The sequence below is a fragment of the Trypanosoma brucei genome, chromosome 5 (genome assembly GCF_000002445.2).
Source record: "Trypanosoma brucei brucei TREU927 chromosome 5, complete sequence".
Classification (NCBI taxonomy): domain Eukaryota; phylum Euglenozoa; class Kinetoplastea; order Trypanosomatida; family Trypanosomatidae; genus Trypanosoma; species Trypanosoma brucei.
This window is the reverse complement of record NC_007278.1, coordinates 406,308-429,912: the sequence shown is the minus strand read 5'-3', so window position 1 is coordinate 429,912 and position 23,605 is coordinate 406,308. Positions and strand designations below refer to the sequence as shown.

General features: G+C 45.4%; 10 protein-coding genes across 10 annotated transcripts, besides 36 other annotated features; all 10 read right to left on the bottom strand.

Moving 5' to 3' along the window:
- Positions 1–23,605: part of a sequence feature (sequence corresponds to BAC RPCI93-30H13) that runs on past both edges of the window.
- Positions 478–497: a microsatellite.
- Positions 964–2,079, bottom strand: Tb927.5.1310 (protoheme IX farnesyltransferase, putative; the record flags this gene model as incomplete). The annotated part of the gene is made up of 1 exon (XM_839712.1): positions 964–2,079. One exon carries the CDS (start codon positions 2,077–2,079, stop codon positions 964–966), a length of 1,116 nt encoding a protein of 371 aa, XP_844805.1.
- On the bottom strand, positions 2,965–5,316 carry Tb927.5.1300 (vacuolar proton translocating ATPase subunit A, putative; the record flags this gene model as incomplete). Its single annotated transcript, XM_839711.1, has 1 exon — positions 2,965–5,316. The coding sequence occupies one exon, from the start codon at positions 5,314–5,316 to the stop codon at positions 2,965–2,967; it is 2,352 nt and encodes a 783-aa protein (XP_844804.1).
- Positions 5,535–5,557: a microsatellite.
- Positions 6,070–6,092: a microsatellite.
- On the bottom strand, positions 6,227–7,645 carry Tb927.5.1290 (hypothetical protein, conserved; the record flags this gene model as incomplete). Its single annotated transcript, XM_839710.1, has 1 exon — positions 6,227–7,645. The coding sequence occupies one exon, from the start codon at positions 7,643–7,645 to the stop codon at positions 6,227–6,229; it is 1,419 nt and encodes a 472-aa protein (XP_844803.1).
- On the bottom strand, positions 8,220–8,993 carry Tb927.5.1280 (hypothetical protein, conserved; the record flags this gene model as incomplete). The annotated part of the gene is made up of 1 exon (XM_839709.1): positions 8,220–8,993. The coding sequence occupies one exon, from the start codon at positions 8,991–8,993 to the stop codon at positions 8,220–8,222; it is 774 nt and encodes a 257-aa protein (XP_844802.1).
- Positions 9,359–9,383: a microsatellite.
- Tb927.5.1270 (hypothetical protein, conserved) lies at positions 9,570–10,217 on the bottom strand (the record flags this gene model as incomplete). The annotated part of the gene is made up of 1 exon (XM_839708.1): positions 9,570–10,217. The coding sequence occupies one exon, from the start codon at positions 10,215–10,217 to the stop codon at positions 9,570–9,572; it is 648 nt and encodes a 215-aa protein (XP_844801.1).
- Positions 9,676–9,708: a microsatellite.
- Positions 10,264–10,387: a sequence feature (T-rich).
- Positions 10,532–10,576: a microsatellite.
- Positions 10,598–10,635: a microsatellite.
- Positions 10,761–10,792: a microsatellite.
- Positions 11,045–11,090: a microsatellite.
- Positions 11,249–11,270: a microsatellite.
- Positions 11,295–11,341: a microsatellite.
- Positions 11,404–11,451: a microsatellite.
- Positions 11,512–11,533: a sequence feature (AT_rich).
- Positions 11,774–11,869: a microsatellite.
- Positions 11,938–11,971: a microsatellite.
- Positions 12,121–12,218: a sequence feature (A-rich).
- Positions 12,396–12,632: a sequence feature (CT-rich).
- Positions 12,706–12,740: a microsatellite.
- Positions 12,802–12,826: a microsatellite.
- Positions 12,826–12,847: a microsatellite.
- Positions 12,875–14,596, bottom strand: Tb927.5.1260 (hypothetical protein, conserved; the record flags this gene model as incomplete). The annotated part of the gene is made up of 1 exon (XM_839707.1): positions 12,875–14,596. The coding sequence occupies one exon, from the start codon at positions 14,594–14,596 to the stop codon at positions 12,875–12,877; it is 1,722 nt and encodes a 573-aa protein (XP_844800.1).
- Positions 15,116–15,167: a sequence feature (CT-rich).
- Positions 15,373–17,103, bottom strand: Tb927.5.1250 (hypothetical protein, conserved; the record flags this gene model as incomplete). The annotated part of the gene is made up of 1 exon (XM_839706.1): positions 15,373–17,103. One exon carries the CDS (start codon positions 17,101–17,103, stop codon positions 15,373–15,375), a length of 1,731 nt encoding a protein of 576 aa, XP_844799.1.
- Positions 17,576–17,647: a microsatellite.
- Positions 17,678–18,736, bottom strand: Tb927.5.1240 (hypothetical protein, conserved; the record flags this gene model as incomplete). Its single annotated transcript, XM_839705.1, has 1 exon — positions 17,678–18,736. The coding sequence occupies one exon, from the start codon at positions 18,734–18,736 to the stop codon at positions 17,678–17,680; it is 1,059 nt and encodes a 352-aa protein (XP_844798.1).
- Positions 19,152–19,181: a microsatellite.
- Positions 19,586–19,688: a sequence feature (A-rich).
- On the bottom strand, positions 19,712–21,163 carry Tb927.5.1230 (hypothetical protein, conserved; the record flags this gene model as incomplete). Its single annotated transcript, XM_839704.1, has 1 exon — positions 19,712–21,163. The coding sequence occupies one exon, from the start codon at positions 21,161–21,163 to the stop codon at positions 19,712–19,714; it is 1,452 nt and encodes a 483-aa protein (XP_844797.1).
- Positions 21,331–21,387: a sequence feature (A-rich).
- Positions 21,584–21,604: a sequence feature (AT_rich).
- Positions 21,680–21,709: a microsatellite.
- Positions 21,735–21,755: a sequence feature (AT_rich).
- Positions 21,934–21,989: a microsatellite.
- Positions 22,077–22,104: a microsatellite.
- Positions 22,105–22,671, bottom strand: Tb927.5.1220 (hypothetical protein, conserved; the record flags this gene model as incomplete). Its single annotated transcript, XM_839703.1, has 1 exon — positions 22,105–22,671. One exon carries the CDS (start codon positions 22,669–22,671, stop codon positions 22,105–22,107), a length of 567 nt encoding a protein of 188 aa, XP_844796.1.
- Positions 22,710–22,748: a microsatellite.
- Positions 22,951–22,997: a sequence feature (AT_rich).
- Positions 23,085–23,124: a sequence feature (AT_rich).
- Positions 23,179–23,300: a sequence feature (GA-rich).

Genomic DNA, 23,605 nt, shown 5'->3' with positions numbered 1-23,605 from the left:
AGCTAAGTTCGACGATATCCCCCCCACACACACACACACCCTCCAAGCCCATATCCCTTGTTTCGTTTTTTCTTCCCCCTCCACCATCACAGCCCGCATGACACGCAGGAAGCCAAATGACACCCTCCGCTGCCGGCATTACAACGACGACGACGGAACGATTCCCCGTCAGCTGCCTCGGGTAAAAGGTGCATTGGGGTTATATGGGAAAATAACACAAAATGTAAACAGAAACCAAGAAGATAAAAATAATCACAACCCCTTCTGCTTCCACTCCTTCTCCATACACGCATTCTCTTTGAAGGGGCGGTGAGGGGGGAGATGTTTCAGACAGCCTACAGACAACCCAATGGAATAAAACAAAGTGTGGGAAATCGGGAACATTAGCGAAAACGGTAATGAGGAGAAGGTAAAAGGGTCTAAAAGTTCGAAATGTGAGGAAAAACAGAAAAAATAATGGTCGTGATTAGTAATACGACACTACACTACACTACACTCCTTTCCCATACCCCTTCCTCCTCAAATCCTCGGAACTCATTATACCCGCACACTCTTATGCAAGCTCAAGAAGGAAAAAGGGATTATGGAAAGGCAAAACTTCCAATTCATGCAACCCAACCTAACAGCATCTTCTTATTCAACCTTTCCCCTCGTTACCTTTGTGCCCTTTGATTATTGCTGGTGTTCCTATTCCATCCCCCACCTCAACGACACCCCGCGAGGTTAAACGTACATAACAACCAAAACTTGATTGTAATGTTTACACACATACACATACACATACATGTACGCTTCATTGACATTCTCACAGCGAAACTTGGAAACTTTTGTTCCCCCGTTTCCGCCGGTCTCGCCACACCATTTCCTTCCTATATTATCTGCCACTATTCCCCAACTTTCTCTAACTCCACTACCGAGCCGTGAAGGCAAACTACGCTTTGGGAGAGGTAAGGCACCGGAGCCCTATAATGCAACAGCAGTGAAGTGCTGAAACAGGGTCGTCGTCCGCTTCACAGGTTCCAAATGATTCAGCATCAGCACGGCGAGTACGACGGAGAGGTACATGTAGGAAAACACAAAACAACCCCTGCAGTGCCGCTTTGGGTCCGAATGAAATAACAGTGCCTTGTAAATCATAACGGCATTCGCAGCAGCCACCACCGGGTAGTACCAACCCTCAGCTGCCATGTTGATAAGTGCGGGGCCGGCAAGAGTTATGAAAGCCATCATAACAGACAACAATACAGCGTAGAAAGAAGCCCTCCACGGGTTATAAAACGCCAGCATTTTGTACCCAGCAGCCTCGTAGTCACGACGGCAATGAAAACTAAGTCCCATAAAATGTGGTATTTGCCAGACGAGCAGCAACGAACCCAGCAGATAAGCGGGGCCCGTTATGGTGCCGGTGGCTGCAATTCCTCCCATTAGCGGCGGAATACCGCCAACGATGGAACCCACCCACGTATTGATGGCGGACACGCGCTTCAGTGGGGTGTACGCGGCCACGTACAGCAGCCAGTTGAAGGCCCCGAGCGCAGAGGCCGCTGGGCTGACGGAACCTAAAATACAGGAGCCGGAGAGTAACTCCACGGCACACAAAATGGTAGCACTTCTGCGTGATATGAGCCCCATTGGAAGGGGCCGTCGGCAGGTTCGTTTCATCATCCTGTCATATTCCACCTCAATAATCTGATTGGCTGTATTGGCAGAACAGCACTGTAGAAGCGTACCGACCGTTACCGCAACCATTACCAACGGGCTGGTACCGCCACAAATCACGTAACCACCCAATGCCGTGGCCGTCACAAAGGCTGAAAGCTTCAGCTTGCCCAACTGTGTTACGACATCTCTAACTTGTACTGATTGGCCAAGTTGCTCCTTCTCGATAGGGCAACTGAGGTGTGGAGCCGTCCCAATCATTGGGCAACCGCGTGATTCACCCACAACCGTTGGCGTTTGAAGCGGCCTTTGCAGCTTAGGTGATAAGGGACACTTTGTAACAGGGCTCGAGGTGCTTTGGAAAGCTAACGGACTGTTGCGCCGGGGCCGCGGGCAGCGGAGGAGTACGCGGCGCATCATTTCAATAGGTTGAACCCGGTGTCCCCTCTAAGGGCTGCTGCCACATATATATTATATATATAACACAGAGCATGAAAACGCACATGGGCCAGGAACGAGAAAGGGAAAAAAGTGAGTAGAAAGGAGAAGGGTTGTGATAAGGAATGGTAAGGGACAACGACCAAACAAACACCTTGACACGCACCACCTCATCGTGTGTGCATGTGGGTGGGTGGCTGTATGTAAACCAACACATTGTATTGATTTATTACTATCATTATTTGTCATCACTCGCATCCACGCAAGTTCGTTGTGTTTCTCGCACTCCTCTCCTTTGTTGTTTTACAGCAACAATGAATCACAAAAATACAGGTAGGCAACAAGCAACAGCAAAGCACACAGGTGCACACCTCCGAATTGGTTGAAGGAGCTCCAAACCCTCTCCACCATGGTCCCAGTATTTCCTTATCATCACCAGTGAATCAACTCTTCTTTGTTCTTCTATCCCTCAAACCAAAAGCAACACACATTTCGGAATATCACTTTCCTTTCCCTCTCCTCATCCTCATCCTCCTCCTCCAAACACACATACACACACACACCTCCTCTAACCACAGTTGTTCATAGCAAATTTTTTTTAGTAGCAACCCCTCCACACCACGGGGAGTCAGTTCGTACGTTTTGTTGAATATAAAGAGCATTAGCACAGGAAGAGCATTCCCTTCCCAAAGGCACGAACACATTCTCCTCCTCCTCTCTCTTTTGTAGCTCGTTCGCCTGTTTCGTAATCCATCCGCTCTCTTTTTCTTCCACATTTACGCATTCTCTTTGCATTGGACGTTTTCACCTCCTCCCTCACAGACCCCGAAACCTCACCTAAATAACGAGGTCGCTGCCATGCGAGGTTTAGTCCAGTTCCTTCAGCACTTCAGCAATGTTGAATGGGGTGAACGGATACCCATCAGCAGCGTAGAATTTATTGTTGAACTCTACCCAGTGCAAACGGAGGGCGTGCAGAAAGGCGGAAAGAGACTCCATGCCGAGAAGGACGGCCACCGTCGCGCACATCCACACGCAAAGGCCGAAGAAGACGAAAACGCCCGAGCCTTTGTCCATATCCAACGCCATAAGAAATGTAAAGCTCCAGAAGACCTCAGAAAGCTGCGAGTGGGCAAGCGAGAGGGCCCACAGACGAAGGTACGACGCGGTGTTAGACACACAACCAAGTACATACTCAATAGTGTGAATAACCTGATGGATAACAACTTCACTAAAGTCAAATTTCTCATCTTCGTCGTAGTCATCCTCACTGCCTTCATGGCGTTCATCCTCATTCCTACGGGCCAGTGCCTGCAGCCGCATTTTACGCTCGTGCTCCTTCTTTTCATGCATTGGTATGGCACAGAGAAGAATCGGCACCATTGCAAAGGCAATTAGAAGAAGCAATACTTGGACAAACTCCTGACCTTTATACAGCGGTACATTCACCGTTCCTGGCTGGAGAAAAAAGTTTGTCATTGTTTCAAGCAGTGATGGCGCTTCACTAGTACGTTGGTCCCAATTCGTGCACCACTTGATGATTATGAGAACGCACATGTAGCCAAAGGTGCACAGAAGGAAGACGATTTCAGGAACGAAGCGGAACCAAATTTGAATCCTGTCCCCAAAGTAAATGTGGTTCATCAGAGACAGAATTACACCGGCAACCATCTGGACAACACCGATGATGACAGAGCACTTCATCTTTACAGAGTTGTAGAACTCTAGCTTGTTTTCCGTCTCTGCCCACGCTGAGTCAATGCCAAAGATAACACTTCTCGCTGGTGTGACCCCGCTCGGGGACGAAGGTTGCATATCGCCCTCTTGTGTGTTACCATTCAATGGTGGCCACTGATAACCGGAGCGAAACGTGTCTACCGAGAAGCCAAAGAAGTCGTTGTATAAAAACCCAACATAAATAGCGAATAACCCCATGAGCAGCAGTAAATATCTACCATCAAATATCATGGCAAATATCTCGTTAAGTTTCCTCCCTTCCCAGTCCTTCTCCTTGATAAGCAGGAACGCAGCGAAGAGGGTGAGCATAACTCCATGCCCAATGTCACCGTACATGATACCGAAAAGATAGGGAAAAGTCACAATGGTGAGCACGCCTGGGTTGACCTCTTTGTAACGGGCCATACCGTAGCTGTCAACAATACTTTGGAAGCATACTGTGAACTTGTTGGTGAAGAAGCACGTTGGACGTTTTTCTTTTGTTGAAATTTCCTCAACAATAGTTAGCACCTGGGCGCCGCTCAGGTACTCCGCCTCCTGCAGGGATGCGCGTATCCGGTCAAGGGAGCGCACAGGGGCCCAACCTTTAGCAACCGCTGTGGATCCACTGAATTTTAACATGTTCATCGTGGAGAAAACTGACTTCTCCACAGCAACCGTCTGCCTCCACTGGCACACGTTGTGTGATATGGAAGTAAGTAGGTGCCGTTGGCGCAGCAAAGACTGCTGCAACGTATGCTTCATCGTTTCTAGCTGTGAGTTGAGAGTATCACGCATGTACTGCAATCGCTCGGTGCTCTCAGCATATGGATAGAGTGAAGCTCCATTCACCTCGCTGATTCGCTTTAAACTCTCCCACAACCGTGGGGTAGCGAAGTAAACACCAAACACACATTTCTGAACCATCCGTTCCTTTTCTCCCTCAGAAAAGGGAGTTGTGATCTCATCGGTGTGCAACACAGAGTTCCCGCGGGTAATGCGGTACACCAGGCGCTCCAATGTAGCGATACGGTCCTTTGGAATAACACCCGTGAGAAGATTGAGCCCTGGGCTTTGCCTAATACCACTTCCAAACTCGCGACTAAGCACCTCAAGATGTTCCTGCGTGCGATTACTTTCCTCAAGCAGCGACTGGTACTGCCCATTCAACTCACGAAGTTCCCCCTCGTACTCATCAATTTTGTGCTCCAACGCGAACAAAGATTCTCTTCCAATGGCTTCCGTAGAGACGCATGTAAGACCTGCCTTCTCAATTTCATCATGAAGGTACCGTAGCTTCCGCTCCATGCCATCACAGCGCCGGACCTCTTGCACGAAATCTCGCTGGAAGGCGCTCACGTCACTGTTGAGGTCGATGAACTGAAAGGCGGCGAGTTGCCCAAGTTTCAGCACTGAATCATGAGCCGTCTCACGCTGCATCGTCAACCGCAGCAGTGTCATGTCCTCTGAGCGCCATAAGCCACTAGCAGCTTCACTTGACATGATGAGTGAGGAAACTTGCGTGTATTTGTACTCCTGACTAACTTTGTTCCTTGCTGGTGATGCCTTAGTTACTCTCTCCCCTACCCCTTCTTCCTGTATATCCCTTTCCTTCCTACCGCTCCGTATGTGTGTGAGTTCGTGTATAACTGGATAATAAACAAGTAAATGGGTAATGATATTTTAGGGAAGTAGCAACAAAATGGGGAAAAAAAAATGAAAATAATAATAATAATAGTAATAAAGACGGTACAAAATGATAATAGAAAGGAAGGAGGAAAAAAAAAACAGCACTGCAGAGCGTTTTCGAATTACCTGGAGAAACGACCGCATACTTTTTTGTTCTTCGACATTTCCACACCCCCAAACTGTAATTCTCCCCTTTTCACAATTTACACATGTATACAGTAATTTATGCGTACATCCACTTTGTTTATTCAAAACGGAAATAGGGTCTATCTTACTCGGAAGTGAGGAAAGGGAAAGAGGTGAAAACACGCACCAGATGTGCGCTGCAACAAAGGAAATGGGTCATGCGCGGGCACCAAATGAATAGGTTAAACAAATAATCAATGCACATAAAATTAAATAGAGGCATATTCATGTTTGCACAGAAACATGAAGAAAAAGGGAAGAGACTCTCGTGCACAGCAATAACCCAGTTAAGCAAGAGAAAAAGGCAATCATCTGTAAAGAAGCGAACGCATATGGTCGTTTCGGTGTTCTGTGCTCTTAAAAGAGTCCGTCCAGGGCTGTAAAAAAAAAAAAAGAAAAAAAAAGATCACTCGAATAACTCAAAACGGACAAGTACACCACACCGCTGCCAGAAGTGTAGTCGCGGACAACACATGCTTGCATGTGCTCGAGACACGGAAATGACAAACGAAAGACAAAACACAAAGGAAAGATGGCGTCACCTGCGGTGAGAGTGAAGGGGGCGGATAAGCGTCCGCCGCACAGCGCCTTCAGTCTGCAACGCCTCCAAGCGCAGTTGTAGTGACGGATTCAGCCGTAGTTGTGTTAATACCCGACACACGCCAACAGGTTGCCGTAACTCCACTTCACCGCGGCAGTCTCTCAGCGCCTCCGTTGCCTTCCGCAGCTCCGCGGCTAAAGTGGGATCCAACCGGCCTCCACCTCCGCTGTTGCTCGCCTTTAAGGCAATGGACTCCACCCGCTCAACCCGAAGTTCAGGCGGAATGACAGCCCGCAGGTACATCTCATCCGATCGCATGAAGAAACCCACGAAGAGAGAAGATGGAAATGCCAGCTGATGAGGCGGATTGAGAAGTGGCTGTTGCGTTCGGAGGAGCAATGCGTCCCCACGTAACTCCGTAGCGAGGTGATGTAACCATTCCCCCGGACTTCGAGTATAACCACCCAGTGACTCGCAACCACGCAGCACCCATGCCTCACCATATAGATGAGCATCATCTACCACATCAGCGTTAACAATACCACTGGCTGTTAAGACCAGCTCCTGTGTTGTATGGTACTCCCGTTCATACTCGGAAGAACACACGCGTCCACCGCAAAATACAAGAGTGTTCCTCTCCTCCACATCGTTGGTGTCTTCCAAATCCTTGGCTGCACAGCAACGGCCAGGAATGGTAAAGTATGTTCTGTTTGCAATGCACGGTACAGTGTAGCGGCCATAACGCAACGACACCTGCACCAATGGAAGCACTGGTGAAAGTGCTGTTGCAAGTGCCTGTTGAAGCGCCGTTCGGATACATGCAGGTGCTATGGGGCAGCGAATGGATCGGGTGGCGGGGGTTAATGCAAGAGATGTTGTTGTAAAGGCCGTGGCGTCAAGATGGATGGACACCCATCTATCATTCAAAAAGGGTAGTGCAGCAGGTACCGTGGAATGTACCAAATTGCTAAAGTCACCAATCGTAGTAAAGGTTGTGAAGAAGATTAAGCTATGGTGCTGCAACTTATCCGATGAGTAGTTCTTATGTTGCCGCTGAAGGATACCCACAACGTGGCGGTCCGTGTCACGCGATGGACTTCGAACGGGGGTCAGCTCGGACAGAGAACGTACGACGTCAAACACATTGCTGCTTCCCCCACAGGTACTCTTGTCAGCGTTAAAAATACCTGTTTTCTTTGTATTGTCGCGATCACAGGCAGAGTCGTACACAGGAAGCAGCGAAGTGCCAGAGGTTGCCATAAGCCTCAAGGAATATGGTTGCTTCTGAGAAAGGTTGGAGAGTGCAATAGCGAACAAGTTTCCCACAGTTGTGATGAAAACCTCCCTGGATGAGTCGAAGAGCTCCCAGTCAGTATAGCGGAGGTCAAAAACAACTGTGACAGTGTCGCACGACATGAAATTTTTTATTAAAAAAAAGTGAAAGTGATTGTCTTCCTACGTGTGATGACGGGGGAAAGGATTAAAATGAAGTAAATGAAAGAAGACGCATGAACCTCGCCGCAGAAGTGGGCCTAAGTGCCTGTGTGTTTTAATTGTTGTCCCATAGTGTTCGTCGATGAAAACGAATTTGCAACTCCAAATACACGCACACAAATGCACACAACGTACGTGCATGAAAAGATAAACGCCCGCTTACTGGATAACAACCAACAACAAACCAAAGCAGGGACGTCACAAGCCCTAGTCGCTGTTTTTAACACGCGTGAAGGACAAGAACTCATCCACATGCCGAGCCGCAACACTGAGAAACTCACAGATTTTCAAACACACTCTTTCTCGCAAGCACTTTTCTTCCAACCGTGGTGCGACTTGGGGGAGAAGGGGGAAAAAAAAATAGCGAAACTCGAACAAAAAACGTCCACAAGAAGAAATCATTATTCAACAAACCACGCAAACACGAGTGCACACACGCACACATAGGGAGAAAAGAATACCCGAAACAAAGCAATATCACACACGAAACGGATGCCTACTTTGCTGCTCCATCCTTTGGTGGATAATAGCGCTGACCAAACAGACCGGTTCCCACACGTACAACTGTTGATCCCATACGGATGGCATTTGTATAGTCACCACTCATTCCCATGGACAGCGCAAGTGTTGTGGCATCGAGGTTGAGTGCCGCTGCCACCTCCTCCCGGCATCGCAACAGACATTCAAAGTTCTCTGGCCTACTCGTGTAGTCCGGCATACCTATAGTCATCAAACCCGTTAGCCGTAAGTTTGGGCACTTTGTTGAAATGTGGCGGGCGAGTTCAACTGTTGCACTACCCGGCTCCACACCACTCTTTGTGGTTTCGCCACTGGTGTTTACCTGAACGTAAACATCAAGCGGTCGCCCACCACGGTACGAGACACAACCGCTATCGAGTTTCTGAGCAAGTGATTCGCTGTCGACAGTTTGCACAATTTGAAGCCCACTGACGCCTGAGAGGAGTTCCTTCACCTTATTGCTTTGCAGATGCCCAATGAAATGCCAGTGGATATCACCGGGGAGCACCGCCGCCTTCTCCACAACTTCCTGCACGTAATTTTCTCCAAAATCACGGTGACCACAGTCATACAAAGCCTGCAAGCATGCTGGCGATTTCGTTTTACTCACGGCAACAAGTTTCACAGCGCGGTCAGCGGACCCCCCGCCTGCACCTTCGGCTGCTGCTTCCCGAATACATTTCTGCACTTCACGGTAGTTTTCGGCAATAACCTCAGCTGGTGGTTCGCTGCCGATATCGTAGCGTGACATGGTCCCACGCACCAGAAGCAATGTTAACCTCCGCAGTGTGAAATGTCACTTTATTCAAATACACACGAAAAACACCTTTGTCCTAAACGTGGACGTCTTAGCGTGTTTGTGAAGATAAGGGCGAGGGTGAGTAAATATACGACACACGAAAATGAAAGAAGAAAAAATGAAGTTGAAGCGAGACAGTTGGAAGTGGGGTGAAAATGGGGGAGGAGAGCCCTCACACACGGAGCTATCATGTAGATTCGAACAATAAAGAGATTGCATCCCCACTAAGATTCTTGTTACCCGTGATTCACGCACAAACGTTCCAAAAGTAGCGGAACCTTATGCGCGTTATGTATCTATATTCATATTTATAAATCTGTGCGTGTGTGTGTGTGTGTGTGTATCGGTAAGCTCGTATGCAAACCAAAAATTGGGCCAGGCAAGCGCGGCGAACATCACATAAACGCAGCCGCACCACTTCCCCATAAATCGTGCCAAACTTCGATCAACTCTTCCCTGCTTCATCAGCATGACGAGGCACATCACAAACAACCTCTGGCATCCAATGGTCTCGGGGCGCAACAACGTCTATTCCGTTCGCACAACCTTAGAAGGGGGTTCATCATCATCTTCGCTGTCAGATTCACTTCCATCATCTTCACATTCCTCGCCAATAACAAACGACTGGAAGCTTTCATCATCATCATCATCACCATCTTCTTCATCACTGCTATCCTCATCCGTGTCAAGAACCGCCACTTCCCTACCGTCCTTTGACATGGAATCCAGTACTGACAGTTTTGGAAACAGTTCAAACACTTCAGCACGGCGAGAACAATCATACGCATTATTATTCGCAGCATCGAGTACTTCGACGTTTGGGAAAGCGGTAGCGAGTCGCTCCATCTCGCTCCACTGATTAATTTTGTTATTGGCAATAAACAGTTTCCGCATGGTGGGATACACAGGAAGGGTCTCATCCGCTGAAACGGTAATATTGTTGTCACTTACGTCAAGCATTCGCAGCGACTTCAGCGTGTCCAAAGGTATCGCCAAAAGGGTTTTCAACTTTGGTTTCATGGAGACAAGAGTGAGGTGCGAAAGAGCTGTAAAACACGCAATACGCTCAGGAAGTAACGGCACATCACTTAATGAAATGTTGGTTACCTCCTCCTGTGGGATATTAAGTGTCTGTTGCTCAATGCGAAGCGCTGCCGTTTTCTTGAGAAGCTCCATCAACAGGTGCCTTCAGGTGACCCTTCAATAAAATAAATGGGATTTAAAAAGAAAAAAAGAGAAAAAAGATGGAAAGCTCAGTAAAGCAGGAAGAAGAGGATGCAAAAAGGGATACTTTGTAAAAGAAAATACGCATGGAAGGAGAAAAAAATAAAATAAAATAAAAGAGATCAGAGGGTAAAGCTTTGGTATCATCATCAGCTGACAGGAGACCCCTCACAGCCAAAAAATACGTGTAAGGGACACGGGCTGAACCCATTGCCCGGTATGGAAACTCCGGTTACATATACACCCCGTTTTACCTACAAGCAGTCCACACACATGCGAACACACAAACACACACACACATATATATACACGAAAACAAAAAAAAGACAGAAAATAATGATAATAGTAATAATAATAATAATAATAATAACTTTAGGAAAAAAAAACAAAGCGGATAGCGCCCTGGTAGAATAGCAGTGTTAGCGAAAACGTAGAGAAGGAAAAAGAAAATGAGGGACAAATTGGCATGGCCCATATAACCCCTTGAATAATCCGCACCACCACTACCACTACCACTACCACCATCATATATTTAATGCGCCTTCCGTTCTTTTATCTTTTCGCATCTGCCAACCACATCATAATGCTTACCTTCCATAGCGGTTGGCGAAGCAAGTCACAACACTTTTTCTTTTTCCCCCTTTTTCATCTTTCCTCCCTCGACCCCCCCCCCTTTTTTTTTTGCTTTGTTCCCTTTTCTTTTTTAAAAAAAAACAAAAAAAAGATCTTTTTTTTCATTTTATTGTTATTACCTCATCCCTTCCACCGCCTCCACCCTTAACAACAATAACAATAACAATAACAACGAAGGAAAAAAAACAAAAAGTCAGACCTTTCACCCCCTTTGCATATTAATTCGTCACCACCACAAACAAAACAAAAAAAAACATCATCCCCACCCCTTCTCTCATTTCCTCTCCCCATTCTTCCTTCACTTTCATGCGTTGCATAAGTAATGCCCGGAAAATGCAAATACTTTAAATAATAAAATAAAATAAAATAAAAGCAACAAATTTCTCCTCAAGCTTCTTCCTTTTCTTTTATTTCCTTTTCTTTTGTTTTATTTTATTTTCTTTATCCCGTCCCCTTTAATTATTTCCCTTTGTAATCTCCTTAATTATTGCATTTTATTATTCATCACAAACACACACATTCATACTCACACTCACACTCACACATATATACATGTGCCTCTCTCCTTCCATATCTCTTTTATATCTGCCTTTCCACATCACACAGGGGAGACAAAATAAAAAATAAAAATAAAAGACACAGCGAGAAATGTGAGAGTGTGAAAAGGCGGGGGAAAAAAAAAAACAGACACACAAAACACAAAAACACAGAAACTCAAGTTTTTGGTTTGGAAGAAGTCGGCTCTGTGATTGCTGCGAATACTACGGTGAGAGAACCCCGCTTACTGCAACGAATATATGCAGCAGTAATAAAAATACATTTAAAAACAACAATATTTCCCTTAATTTTATTCATTTGTTCCCATCCATCAATTTCATATACACGCGCATGCAAGTATAAATATGTCTATACAAAAACACACGTGTGTGCACATATGCATATAAATAAATAAATAAATATACATATATGTACGTGCGGCAGCATAAAATAAACCAAACTCAAAAAACACCACAACAACAAACAAACAAACAAACCAGCCAACAACAACAACAATAATAATATTAATAATAATATTTAAAATTATAATTATCTAAAAACGAAAAAAAAAAAAGTTGAATCCCACAACAACAACAATAAAAAAAACGGGGAAAAGGAAAATGAAAAGGAAAAACCTGCCTCAACACACGACTTTCTCATTAAAACATCACATCATACCAATCCGTCTTCCCTTTTCTTATCTTGTTGGTGCTTTTCTCTATCTTCTTTTTTTTTCCTTTTTTCTATTTGCCTCATCCTTCTTTCTTTTCTCTTTTTTTTTTTAAAAAAAAGAAAAAAGAAAAAACTTTCAATTACTTCTCTTCTCTACCCATTCCTCCACAAACACAAACACGTCTGATTTTTGCTTCACTCATATAAATGATGGATCAAACAAGAAAAAAACAAAAGAAGATATGTTGTACCCTTCACATTTTATATTCGCACATGTGTGCGCAAGTGAAAAAAAAAAAGAAAGGAATGGACTCATAACTCAAATAAAAAAAAAATGGGATGGAGAAAAGAGAAAGAAAAAGAAAAAGAGAGAAAGAGAAAGACACACATAAACCACCAACTAACCGAAAAGGAGGAGAGAAAAAAAAAGAAGAAGAGAATGAGAATGAATAAACAAATGAATGAGTGAGTGATTGAGCTAATAGAACTAAAAAAAGAAAAAGAAAAAGAAAAGAAACGAATAAAACACAAACCACTGCAGAAATGAAAGGGGTAAAAAAAAATGACAAAGCCACCCGCCCAAAACACACACATACGTTTTTCCTTTCGTTTCTTTTCTTTTGCTTTTTTTTTTCGTTTCGTTACGAGTCACAAAAGTAAAAGAAGGAAAGAAGGAAGGAAGAAGAGAGTGCTGTATACATATATATATATATATATATTATTTATTTATTTATTTATTTCGGATAATCCGTACATAATGCCCATCATCAGTACAATTCTTGATACTCCAACTTGTGCAAATCATGGAAGGGTGTGCACAAGGCGAGGCTGTTTCGAAGGTGTTGGGCGTTAATAACATCGACAACCCAATTTTTCTCGCGGTGTGCACTAATAATTTCACCCAACGCCTTCGTGCCGTCAAAATCCACGCGGTTGACAAGAGCCATATCGAGAACAAGTCGCCTCTTCAGCCCAGAAGGCGTGGACTCACAAAAGGTGACACTTCGCTCAAATATGGTATTTTTCATGATTTCCGCATTAATAAAAAGAAGAGACTCCTGTGGTCGAACAATAAGGACACGGAACATAACGGGTTCCGGGCGGTGTGGTGAGGCAAATGTCTCATCCTCCTCTTCAAATAAAACCTCCGCCTCCTGTGAATCAGAATAGTTCAGAAGTACACTGATAAAGACACCAACAACAAGTCCAACGAACGTATCGGTAAGTACGCACGCGGCGCATGTAATGATGGTCGAATACAAATTTGCCGTATCAACCACATGCAATATGTGCAAGTCGTGCAAGTCCACCAGTTTATATGCCACCACCATGAGGATTGCCGCAACGGTGGCCATGGGAATATCACGGAATAGTGGCAATAACACACTACATAATAAAGCCACAGCCATGCATGAAATAACCCCGGCAACACGAGAAAAGGCGCTGGAATGAATCATTAACGCTGTGCGCGCCAACGCCGCGGTGGAGGGAATACCGCCAACTAACGAGCTCATCAGATTCGCCATAGCCAGGCCAAATGTATCTCGGGCTCCCGAGTAATTGAGGTAAGACTTATCATCCACGTGATTGTTTGCAATAATGGAGCTAATGAGGGTTTCTATAAGTGCCACAATGGCTATACCAAAACCGTACAACACTGTTTTGAAATCAAAGTAGTCCGCCTCAATCAGCGTGTGCAACGGCTGAAAAGAGAAGAAGTTCAGTGAAAGGTTGGGATATTTTGACCCAAGAAGCACCAAACTACCAGAAGGCAATATCCTCGCCATAGCTATGCCCAACATGGTAAACACGATCTGCCAGGGGATTTTATTGTACCGCTTCGAGAGTATGAGTAGAGGTAAGATTGTGGAGAGAAACAGCAACGTGTCGGGTATGCTAATGGTGTCGATTCTTCTGTAATCTTCCTTAAGCTTCTCCACCAGTGACTCGTGCGGTGTCACGTTCTTCAGGCCTAAGGCTGATGGAATTTGTCCAACAGCGATAACTATGGCAACGCCACAACCAAATCCATGCGCCACACCGGAGCTCACGTAGCGCAGGAGACGGTTGACACGCAAAAGAAAGAAAAGAAATATCCACAACGCGGCTTGCAACGCCAGTGGTGAAAGAACCCCGGGGCCACGAGCGGCAACCATTGAGGCGAGAAGGCCACTGAGCGCACCGGTTGGTCCGACAACGTTGAAATGCGAAGATCCCACAATAGTGGCCACCGTCCCTGCCCATACGCAACTCACTATTCCCTGCTCAGGTGTGGCACCGCTGCCAATGGCGAGTGCAATACTCAATGGGACGTTGACAAGCGCCACTGTCAAACCTGCTCTCGCATTGGAGGAAAAGTTGTGGAAGAGGGGCTTGTGACGCGGCATAAATATCCATTCCAGCCATGTATGCTGCGGCTCTAGGTTCTCACCGAGGGCAGTCTTGGGGTTCCCAAAGACATCCACCGGCCGCACGAAACAAGACACCATCCTCTATAGTCTTTAAGAAGTAAAAAAAAAAAAAGTGCAAGTTACACAACGTATCTTACCTTAGGCACCTTTTTGCTCTTTCTTGTCTTTTTTAATATATTTTTTTTCCTTGTTATTCACCAAAATATTAGAAACATGGGAGAATATATGAGCAAAACAACACATACACAAAACAAAAACGTATACGCACATAATTGTGTGCTGACTAGAAAATATTAATGTAACGTCACAGGAGCTGTAGTAACAAATGGAATCGCAATCCACTAATGCCCAACAGATTACGCCTCCCTTTCCGCACAGCGTTTCCTTCAACATACTCTTCTCAGTTTCATCCTCCTCCTTTTGCTAAACAATAACCTTTCTCGCTGCATCAATGTTATTCACTACCTTTCCCGCACCGCCTCCCTTTCCCCGCTTCTTTCATTTAAAACAAAAAAACATTTCTTTATTTATCACACAACACAAAATTTAGGCACGCACCAAGAGAGAAAAAGAATGAAGAATGAAACAATGGGACCGGAGGGAGACAGAAAGAGAAAGAAAAAGAAAGAGGGAGGGGAGAGGAAAACGGTAGTGCGGTGATTTATCTTCAACGGCAAAGCCGCATTAAAAGGTGCCGAGACAATGTGTTGTAAGAGAGAAAGCACACGCCCAACATAAATCACAACACTGACAATGACACCTAGAGAAAGATGAAGATAAATGAACGAAAAGTATACAGCAGAAAAACAAAATCAGCGTTTGATAAATGAAGGGTTAAGGGCGAAAAGAACTTCCTACGATGTGTTAATAGTGTTCCACCATCCCCGTCCCGCCGAATCCCTGTCAAAACTCACGTAGTACTCCTGTTCACTCTCAAGTTTCGCCAACTGGGCGCATTCATCGGAATCCTTCTCACTCCACTGCACATCGTTGTTAATGTCAAGCAGCCGCACTTCTTCACGCACAACAATGTGTGGTTCCCCATTCTCGCGCCGCACCTCGTACTGATGAAAGATGCGCACGTCACGAATCCAAATGCGGTAGTGATCGATACGTATAAAGTGGCGATGAAGGATGAAGAAGGCCGTGGGCATAGCTCGGATTCGAACAGAACTCTTCACCACACCGTGGTCGTGCAGGTCATCTTCCAACATGTCAAAGTTGTGAAAGAAGAGAATGGGAAGCGTACGATCTCTCAACAGATCCCAGTTTAAGCCAGGCATCGTGGGCTCCAGCGGCTTCAACGTACAAGAGCTTTTGTCAAAGCCAAAAAAGTCGTTTCGCCATGCCCAGTCAACCTTCGCATCAAACACCGCGTATGGGGTGCGCTTCCACGTTTCAGAGACAGGAATAACAAGCTGAGGAACGGTGGTTTCGCGATAAGACTCAGTTTTGTAATATGCAGCGGCTGCACGTAACAGATCTTTCAGGGAGAAACTCAAAAGTGGAACTTTACCATGGCGGGCGACAGGTGTGATATGGAGAGTGTTGAAGGGGAATTGTAGCTCTGGTATGGAGCCAATGCCAAGCTCCTCCTCGTATTGCTTTAGTTCCTCTTGTGTCAATATCCGCGTGAAGTCGGTCCCCTCAAATTCCCACCCGCTAATATCCACCGACCAGCGTCTCGGTGACGCCTGTACTAATGGCCGGCCCTCCTCTAACGAAGCTTCGCGTTGTCCCTGTACCGCGTGGTTTGATAAAGGCATGATGGTGGCCGCGGACAACTTACAGCTTGGGGGTAATGTCACTGCCTTCGCAGCCAGCCCAGAGGCACAAAGGGCGGCAACAGCTGATCCTGTAAGGCAAACCTTGTCCTTGATGTTCTTGTCAGTGCCGTCGTTAGATGGTAATACCGACGGTTGGGTTTCAGATCCGGCACCCACATTAGCGGTCGGCTTCTCAGGCGCACTGGGGCCAGTACCCGCTAGAGGCATTTGTGTGCAAAATTGATGAAAGACGGAGAAGTCAACGTGCCTCGCTACAATTTCTGCTACTTCCTGCAGTCCCTGTGCATCCACATCGTCAAAGAAGTTCAGCTGCGTGCTGTCCACATCTATGATACCTACGACTTCCCCCGCTGCCGACTTGATTGGGACCACAATCTCAGAGTTTGAAGCCGAGTCGCAGGCAATGTGGCCCGGAAATTCATGGACATCGGAAACGACAAGCGTCTTCGCCTGCTGTGCCGCCGTCCCACAAACACCGCGACCCATTTTTATTTCCGTGCAGGCCGGCCGACCCTGAAAAGGACCCAACGCCAGAAGCTCCGGGCCGTGCATGAGATAAAACCCGAGCCAATTGACGGGTGGCGACTGCAAGACGGCCTCGGGGTTTGCGTGTCGATTCAATCCATAGAAAAGTGACGCCGCAACGTTACTGAGGTTAATTATTGCGTTGGCGGCAGGTGCCAAACGTTTACTGGGGAACTCAACAATGCCTTGCACCTCCTTCACGAGACGAGAATAAAACGTCACTTTGTCACTGCGGCCCCCCGTCGGGGTGCTAGCTCCAACGCTTTCGGTCATTTACTGTAAGCGAATCACAACAACGTATTAATCAAGTAAAATGGTAACTATAATGGTGATGATGGTAACAGTGATAATTGGTCGATATATCCTCCCTATAATGTGTTTTTCGCAAATTCTTCCTTTAGTTTCGCAGCCTTCCTATTTCAGACTCTGTCTCCCTCCCCCCTTTTTTTTTATGTTTCTACGGGTGCTCAATAATCTCACCACGAGGGCGGGTCGGAACTCACTTTCTCCACGTTACCGCCGGAAAGATACGTCGGACGAAAAAGTAAAGGGAAAAAATTAGTGATAAAAAGAGGGCAGGAAGTGGGTGATAGCCAAAATCACAAAAATAAATGGACGTTGTATACTCAACAGAAGGGGAGCAACATGTTTCAAAAGATTTGATGTGCGATACGAACTGTAATGGGATAAATGGGAAGGGGTGTCGCGACCCTGCGCTCAAAGAACGGTAAACGGAGATTTCCTCCACACACACACACACACACACACACACATATACATATATATATATATATATATACGCACGCACGCACACACATTCGCGGCATTTCCCCCTCCGGTGTGAACCTCAAAGCAACTCCAACGGAATTCGGAGCGAGTGACTTAACTCACGGCCGTGAAGCTCACGCGGGATGAGGGCTTCTTGCATGCACGTTTCTCCATACAACCGGTGCAAATGCATGAGCGGGTACCGTCCCACCGATAGTTGCAGCGCCGTCTGGGGGTGCTGCTCACTCGCACATGCCGCGACAGCAGCGAAGGGTTTTTGAAGCAATGGAAACAACTCATCCACGTGCCACCACTCGTCAGGCCACGTCCGCTGAGCGGACTCCCGAGCCAAAACAAAGCGGTTTTTGGATTCTCGCATAATAAATATATCAACAAAATAGCCATACCTTAGGCATGAACTACCAACGCCAGGCAAAGACGGTGAAGGGAAAGGGGGCGGTAGCAGACGGCTATACACCTTATACCCAAAGAGTGGCACATACTCAAGTACCAGATTTCCGCCGTTGTTTCCATCATTCTTCTCAACTTCATTACTGCTACTTTCGCTTGAGTACTCAGAGTTGCAATCACCACTATTATCACCGATATTGTCATCACTACCATGGGCGCACGGGTATTTGAAGGCAGATCGGAGCTTCAACTCATCTTCGACGGAAATTGCCAAATCCACATCGTCATCCCACGGAATAATGCATCCATGCCGTACGGCCCCAAGTAACGTGCCTCCTGCAGCCCAATAACGAATACCTGCCTGCTGGAACACATCAATAACTTCCTGCAGTAATCCATGCATGGCTATCCGCATGGGAGCAGGCACCACAAGGCGCTTCATCAAGTGACTGTTTGCTAACGGACATCTCAAAATGTAATCGCCATCGTCTGAAGGAGTCAACTCATCTAAAAACAAGTCGAGCTGAATTGGTGCGGTGCCTGCACTGCAACTCCCCTGAAGGCGTGCCTGTACAAACTGAGAGTAAACAACTTGCGCTGTGGGAGAACCGCTCGTGTCAAGTCGCTCAAACAATTTGTTCTCTGTTGCAGTCGGGAACCAGCGCCATGGTGGGGCAGAATTGCGTCGTGCTAAGTGAAATAACAATTGTTGAGCATTTAGTGGCATAGAATTGGCTACTCAAATCCGTGAGGACGGGATCGAGGCTCTCCTGCGTTGTACCGATGCCTTCTGTTGGCTGAAATACAACGACGTCGGGGTCAATGCAGGCAGTAATGTTGAGCAGAAGACAGGAAAAGTGAATGAACGAATGAATAAGCATCAACAAATCTACAAGGGCATTTGTTAACACACAAAATTACAAAGCATAGGTGTTCATTGAAGAGGAAAGGGGGGAATAAAAGACACACAAACATATATATATATGCGTGCTGCACTATAAAAACGCGAAAGGTAAAGTACATCTTCCCACGGTTGCCATTAGAGCAACATCTCCCTTCTTTCACCATTCAGTTCTCACAACAGGAAAAAAAAAGAAGCAAAGAAAAAGGGAGGAAGAAGAACAGGCCGCCCCGGCAAACTCATATATATATATATATATATATACAAATATTCTTTATACTTTAAAACGCAGCGGCGGAAATGGGCTAAGATTAGGGGAGATCAGACATTAGGTTGGATTGATACATGCACGCCTTCACCCGCCTATACATCTTCGAGACAACAGTAGCCACCACACCAAATATAATCAGCACTATTTGAAGCAAGCATGCGCGGAAACCGAAATGAGAAAGTAATGGAAGCAATATGAAGAGATGCTTTCTTTTTTTCTTTTCTGTCTTTACCGCACACACGAGCAAACACGAGGACACAAAGACACACACGTATATAAATAAAAAAAAACATACGTACCTTTCTCACAATCCAACTATCCTCTTCCACACGCACATGTGAATGTGTATGAGCGTTTGTGGATTATTTATTCTTTCCTTTTCACATTTCACACCACGTCCCTCCCTCTTTTGTTCTACTTCCTTCTTTTTTTTTCTCTCTCTCTCTTTTCTTCTTCCCCTCTTTCTCTTTCGTTCCTTTGCGTTACTTTTGCTTTTGCTTTTGCTTTAATTTACCTTGCTGTCACTATGTCTAGATTGGTGGGAATCGTTGCCGGGGCAACAGCGGCACGTCCTTGTAACGCTCCGGTTTTGCCCGCTCTAAGTTCTCTATTTCCCTCTTGATTCTCTCTGCATGTACCTTCTCCTTCTCTTGCTCAGCAGTCAGCGCTGTCTTCATTGCCATTCGCACCTCCTCCTTCTCTGCATTGCGCCGTTGCACCTGAGACTCGAGGTACTTTTGGTTTTCCTTTGCCACTGCAAAACGTTGCGCTCGCTCCATTGCATCAATATCAGCCAACCCCGCAATCATATTACGGAACTCTTGTCTCTCTACTTCAGCTCTCTCTACTGCCTCCTTCTCCTGTTGCCGTTTGTCCAGAACCTGCTGCCGGCGTACGATAAGTACATTACGCAGGAGTTTACGCCGTTTCTCCTCATCCGCACGCCAGTGGGCCTCGCGCTTTTCCCACACCTTGTTGTTCTCCTCCTCCCACAGTTTGTCTAAGTTTTCCATATCCTCCTTGCGCTGGTTCATCTGCCTCTCAACTTCCTTCAGATGCAACCTGGCATTCGCACGCAGCTCATGTTTACGCCGCTTTTCCTCCTGCTCTTGCTCCGCCAATTCTGCCAGCATTCGGTCAAGCACTTCCCTGTCTTCCTTTTGGAGTCGTTCATATTCCTGCCGCCGCGCAGTGCGCAACTGCTCGTTGAATTCACTCATCTCCTTTGCGAGTGCTGCTCGGGCGATGCGGGCTTCCATCTTCTTCTGAGCCTCCGCCGCTCTCTCCTCCTCTACAGCACGACAGAAGGCTTCATTCTCTTTCTTAACCTCCAGTTGGTGTTGTTCCGCCCGCATTTTATTCCCCTCTACTTGTGCCGCTAGCGCCTTTACAACAGCCTGCTTTCGTATGTAATCCTCCTCTAAGTCCTTCTGAGCTCGCTCATTCGCAAGCCGATTCTCCTCAACCCGTTGTTGCGCAAAGAATTCCTCCTCCCGCTGCTGCTCCTCCTTGCGTCTCTCTGCTAATGCAAGTTGTTCAAAGCGGGCATTAGCAACTTGCATGACCCTCAAACGACTCTCCGCAAGGCGAAGGCAATCAATCTTTTCACGAAAGAGACGTTCATGCCGCTTCTGAGCATCCACACGAAGGTGATGCTGCTGTTGGGCCCGCAGTTCGCGCGCTTTCCGAATAAGCCGATCACGTCGCTGCTCATCCGTCTCTGTGAGATTATTTAACATCGCCTCATGTTCTTCCTTCTCTCGTAGGAGCATTGCAGCAAGTCGTTGACGGCGGGCGACGAGGGCATCATCGTGTTTGGCACGCACAAGATCGAGGCGTCGCATTAAATCTTTTTGTTCATAAACCTTCTCACTCCGTGTCTCAAAGTTAGCAGCCAATCGCATACGCTTCTCCACAGCTTGGGCCTGTTCACGAGCGCGCTGCTCCTCCTCCCGCTGTCGCCGGATTGCAACGTGAGCCATCTTTTTTTTAAAAAAACAAAAAAAAAACTTTCGCCTCAGTTTAAATGGCGCAAGAATTTAATATAGATCTGATGTTTACACACAAGGGGCGAGGTGAAATGAGTGAAAATTGTAACCTTACCACTAAATATATCTTGGGGGCGGGGTTAGTGAGTGTGAAGCACCTCTTTTTTTTTTTTCTTTTCCTTCCTTTCCTTTCTTTTTTCTTTTTTTTTCTTTTTTTTAAAAAAAAAACTCTATTTATGTAATGTTCTTTCTTTTTTTGTGTGTTATTTTGTTGCTGTTGTTGTTTCCAGTTCTTCCACAAACACACACCTTTCAACTGGGTTGAAGTGCTTCTTTTTTTTGCGGAATCGTGAAGTGTCTAATGGAACCCCGCGCACCGTCAGCGTACGTGTCCCAGCCAGATGTGGCACACGGTTTTATATAAATATTTTATATCACCACTTTTTTTTGTTTTGTTTTTCGCTTCACCTAAAAAACTTCCGAAGAGCGCACAATAAGCAAATGGAAGGCAAAAAAAAAAAAAGAAAAAAGAAAAAAGAAGATGCGTTTTCTTTTATTCTTCCTCATTATTTTATTTATTTTTTTTGAGAGGGGAAAAAAAAATGAGGTTTACAACATATATTTTCAAGTGCAACAAAGTGGGAAATTAAAAATCCCGTGTTTGTTCTCAACAGAATACACTTCAGCAGGGGTAAAGAAAAACAACAACGACAACGACAACAAAAGCACAAATGTGTAATGCACGCATCACATAAACATGTAAAATATATGTATATATATATATATATATATACATACATCACGATACATATATATATATGTGTGTGCAAGTGCCCATTGCACTTCAACATGATATATATGGTACAGCTTCCGCTTCATAAGAATTAAAGCAGGAGAGCAAAGGAAGAAAATAAAATAAAATAAAATAAAATGAATCAGATGCTCACCTTCTGTAACAGCAATTTGAGCTCTAATGCAGCGAGTTCTGCCTCTTGTAACGCCGCTTCAGTTTCTGCCTTCTCACGCCGCTGCTTCTGAAGTTCTTCACGTATGGATGAAACCACCGTGTCCTTCTCCATAAAAAGCGGTTCTTGTTTAATTTCAAGTGGTGGAAGTCCATTAGGACAGAAGGGACTCAACAATGGCGGCCTAACAACCAGTGGAGGTTGTTTTAATATATTTTCCCTTCTCGCCTTCAGTAGTTTCTCATCCTCCATTCTAATCTCCTCACGACGCTTTTCACGTAACGCCGCTTCAGAGAAAAGTATTGCATCTAAAACCTCAACAGGTTGGGTAAATTGCATCGGGATGAGTGGAGACTCACATGTGCATGTGTCATCATGCGTATCTTCTACAATAAGTGTTGTTGCAGCAGAACTTGTAAGAACAGTTGAATTGGCACCAATACGAAGCATCTGCTCTTCATGTTTTAATCCTCCAGTACCACATGACAAACGGCAAACACTGCCGCAGCAATTGGAGCTACCCGCGACGGGCATCATTTTGATGCCCTTTAAAAAAAAAAATTAGTAAATAAATGTATGTATATATTTATTTACTAATTTATTTATCTATTTATACCTCGATTTGTTGTAACAAAGGGGAAGGCAATTAATTTTTTAAAAAAAACAAAGAAAATGTTTTGAGTTACACAGCAAAGCAAAGGGAGATATATGAAAGAAAACGAAATTGTCCTTTTTTTTTTGGCATTGGAGGAGCCACAACAACACACGGGCACAAGGTGCACCAATGACAGTCGAAGCACAAAGCGAAACAACAACTAAAAAATAAGTATGTAAATATATTAATATATTTATTTATTTATTTTGTGTGTGTGTGTGTGTATTTTCAATAATAATAATAATAAAATGAAGGCGACAACTTTGGAATCAAGCACCCTTTCCCCCTCTCACGCATAATAATAATAATAATTATTATTATTATTAAAAAAAAAAGACGGTGCGAACTCTCCCTTACCTTCATGCACGCCGCATGGTGACGGCCAGATGCCTCTTCTTGCCTTTCTTTTCCTTTATTCATGTTCCTTTCTTATCCGTTTTATAATTTTCCTTTTTTTTCTTTTGGTTCTTCTTCCCCTCTTTTTTTTTTCGCTTCGTTTCGTTGTTTCCTTCAAAAAAAAAAAAGTACTCTCCGCGTCCTCACATTTTAATTCCCATCAACGACATCGTGTGACGTGATGAAGTTTTTTTTCTTTACGCGCATCCCCAGTCCGCCCATTTTTTTTTCTATTTCTATTTCCGCTGGGTAGTAGAAGCAGCAAAAAGAAAAAAAGAAAAAAACGGATGGAGAAGCATTGAAATAAATGAAAAGCAGCTAATTCCCCTCCAACCGCTGCGTGAGTTGTTCCAATTGCTCAAGTGTGCCGCGCCGTTGAAAATACAAACAAAAAATATATAGATGGTGACGCCGAAAGAC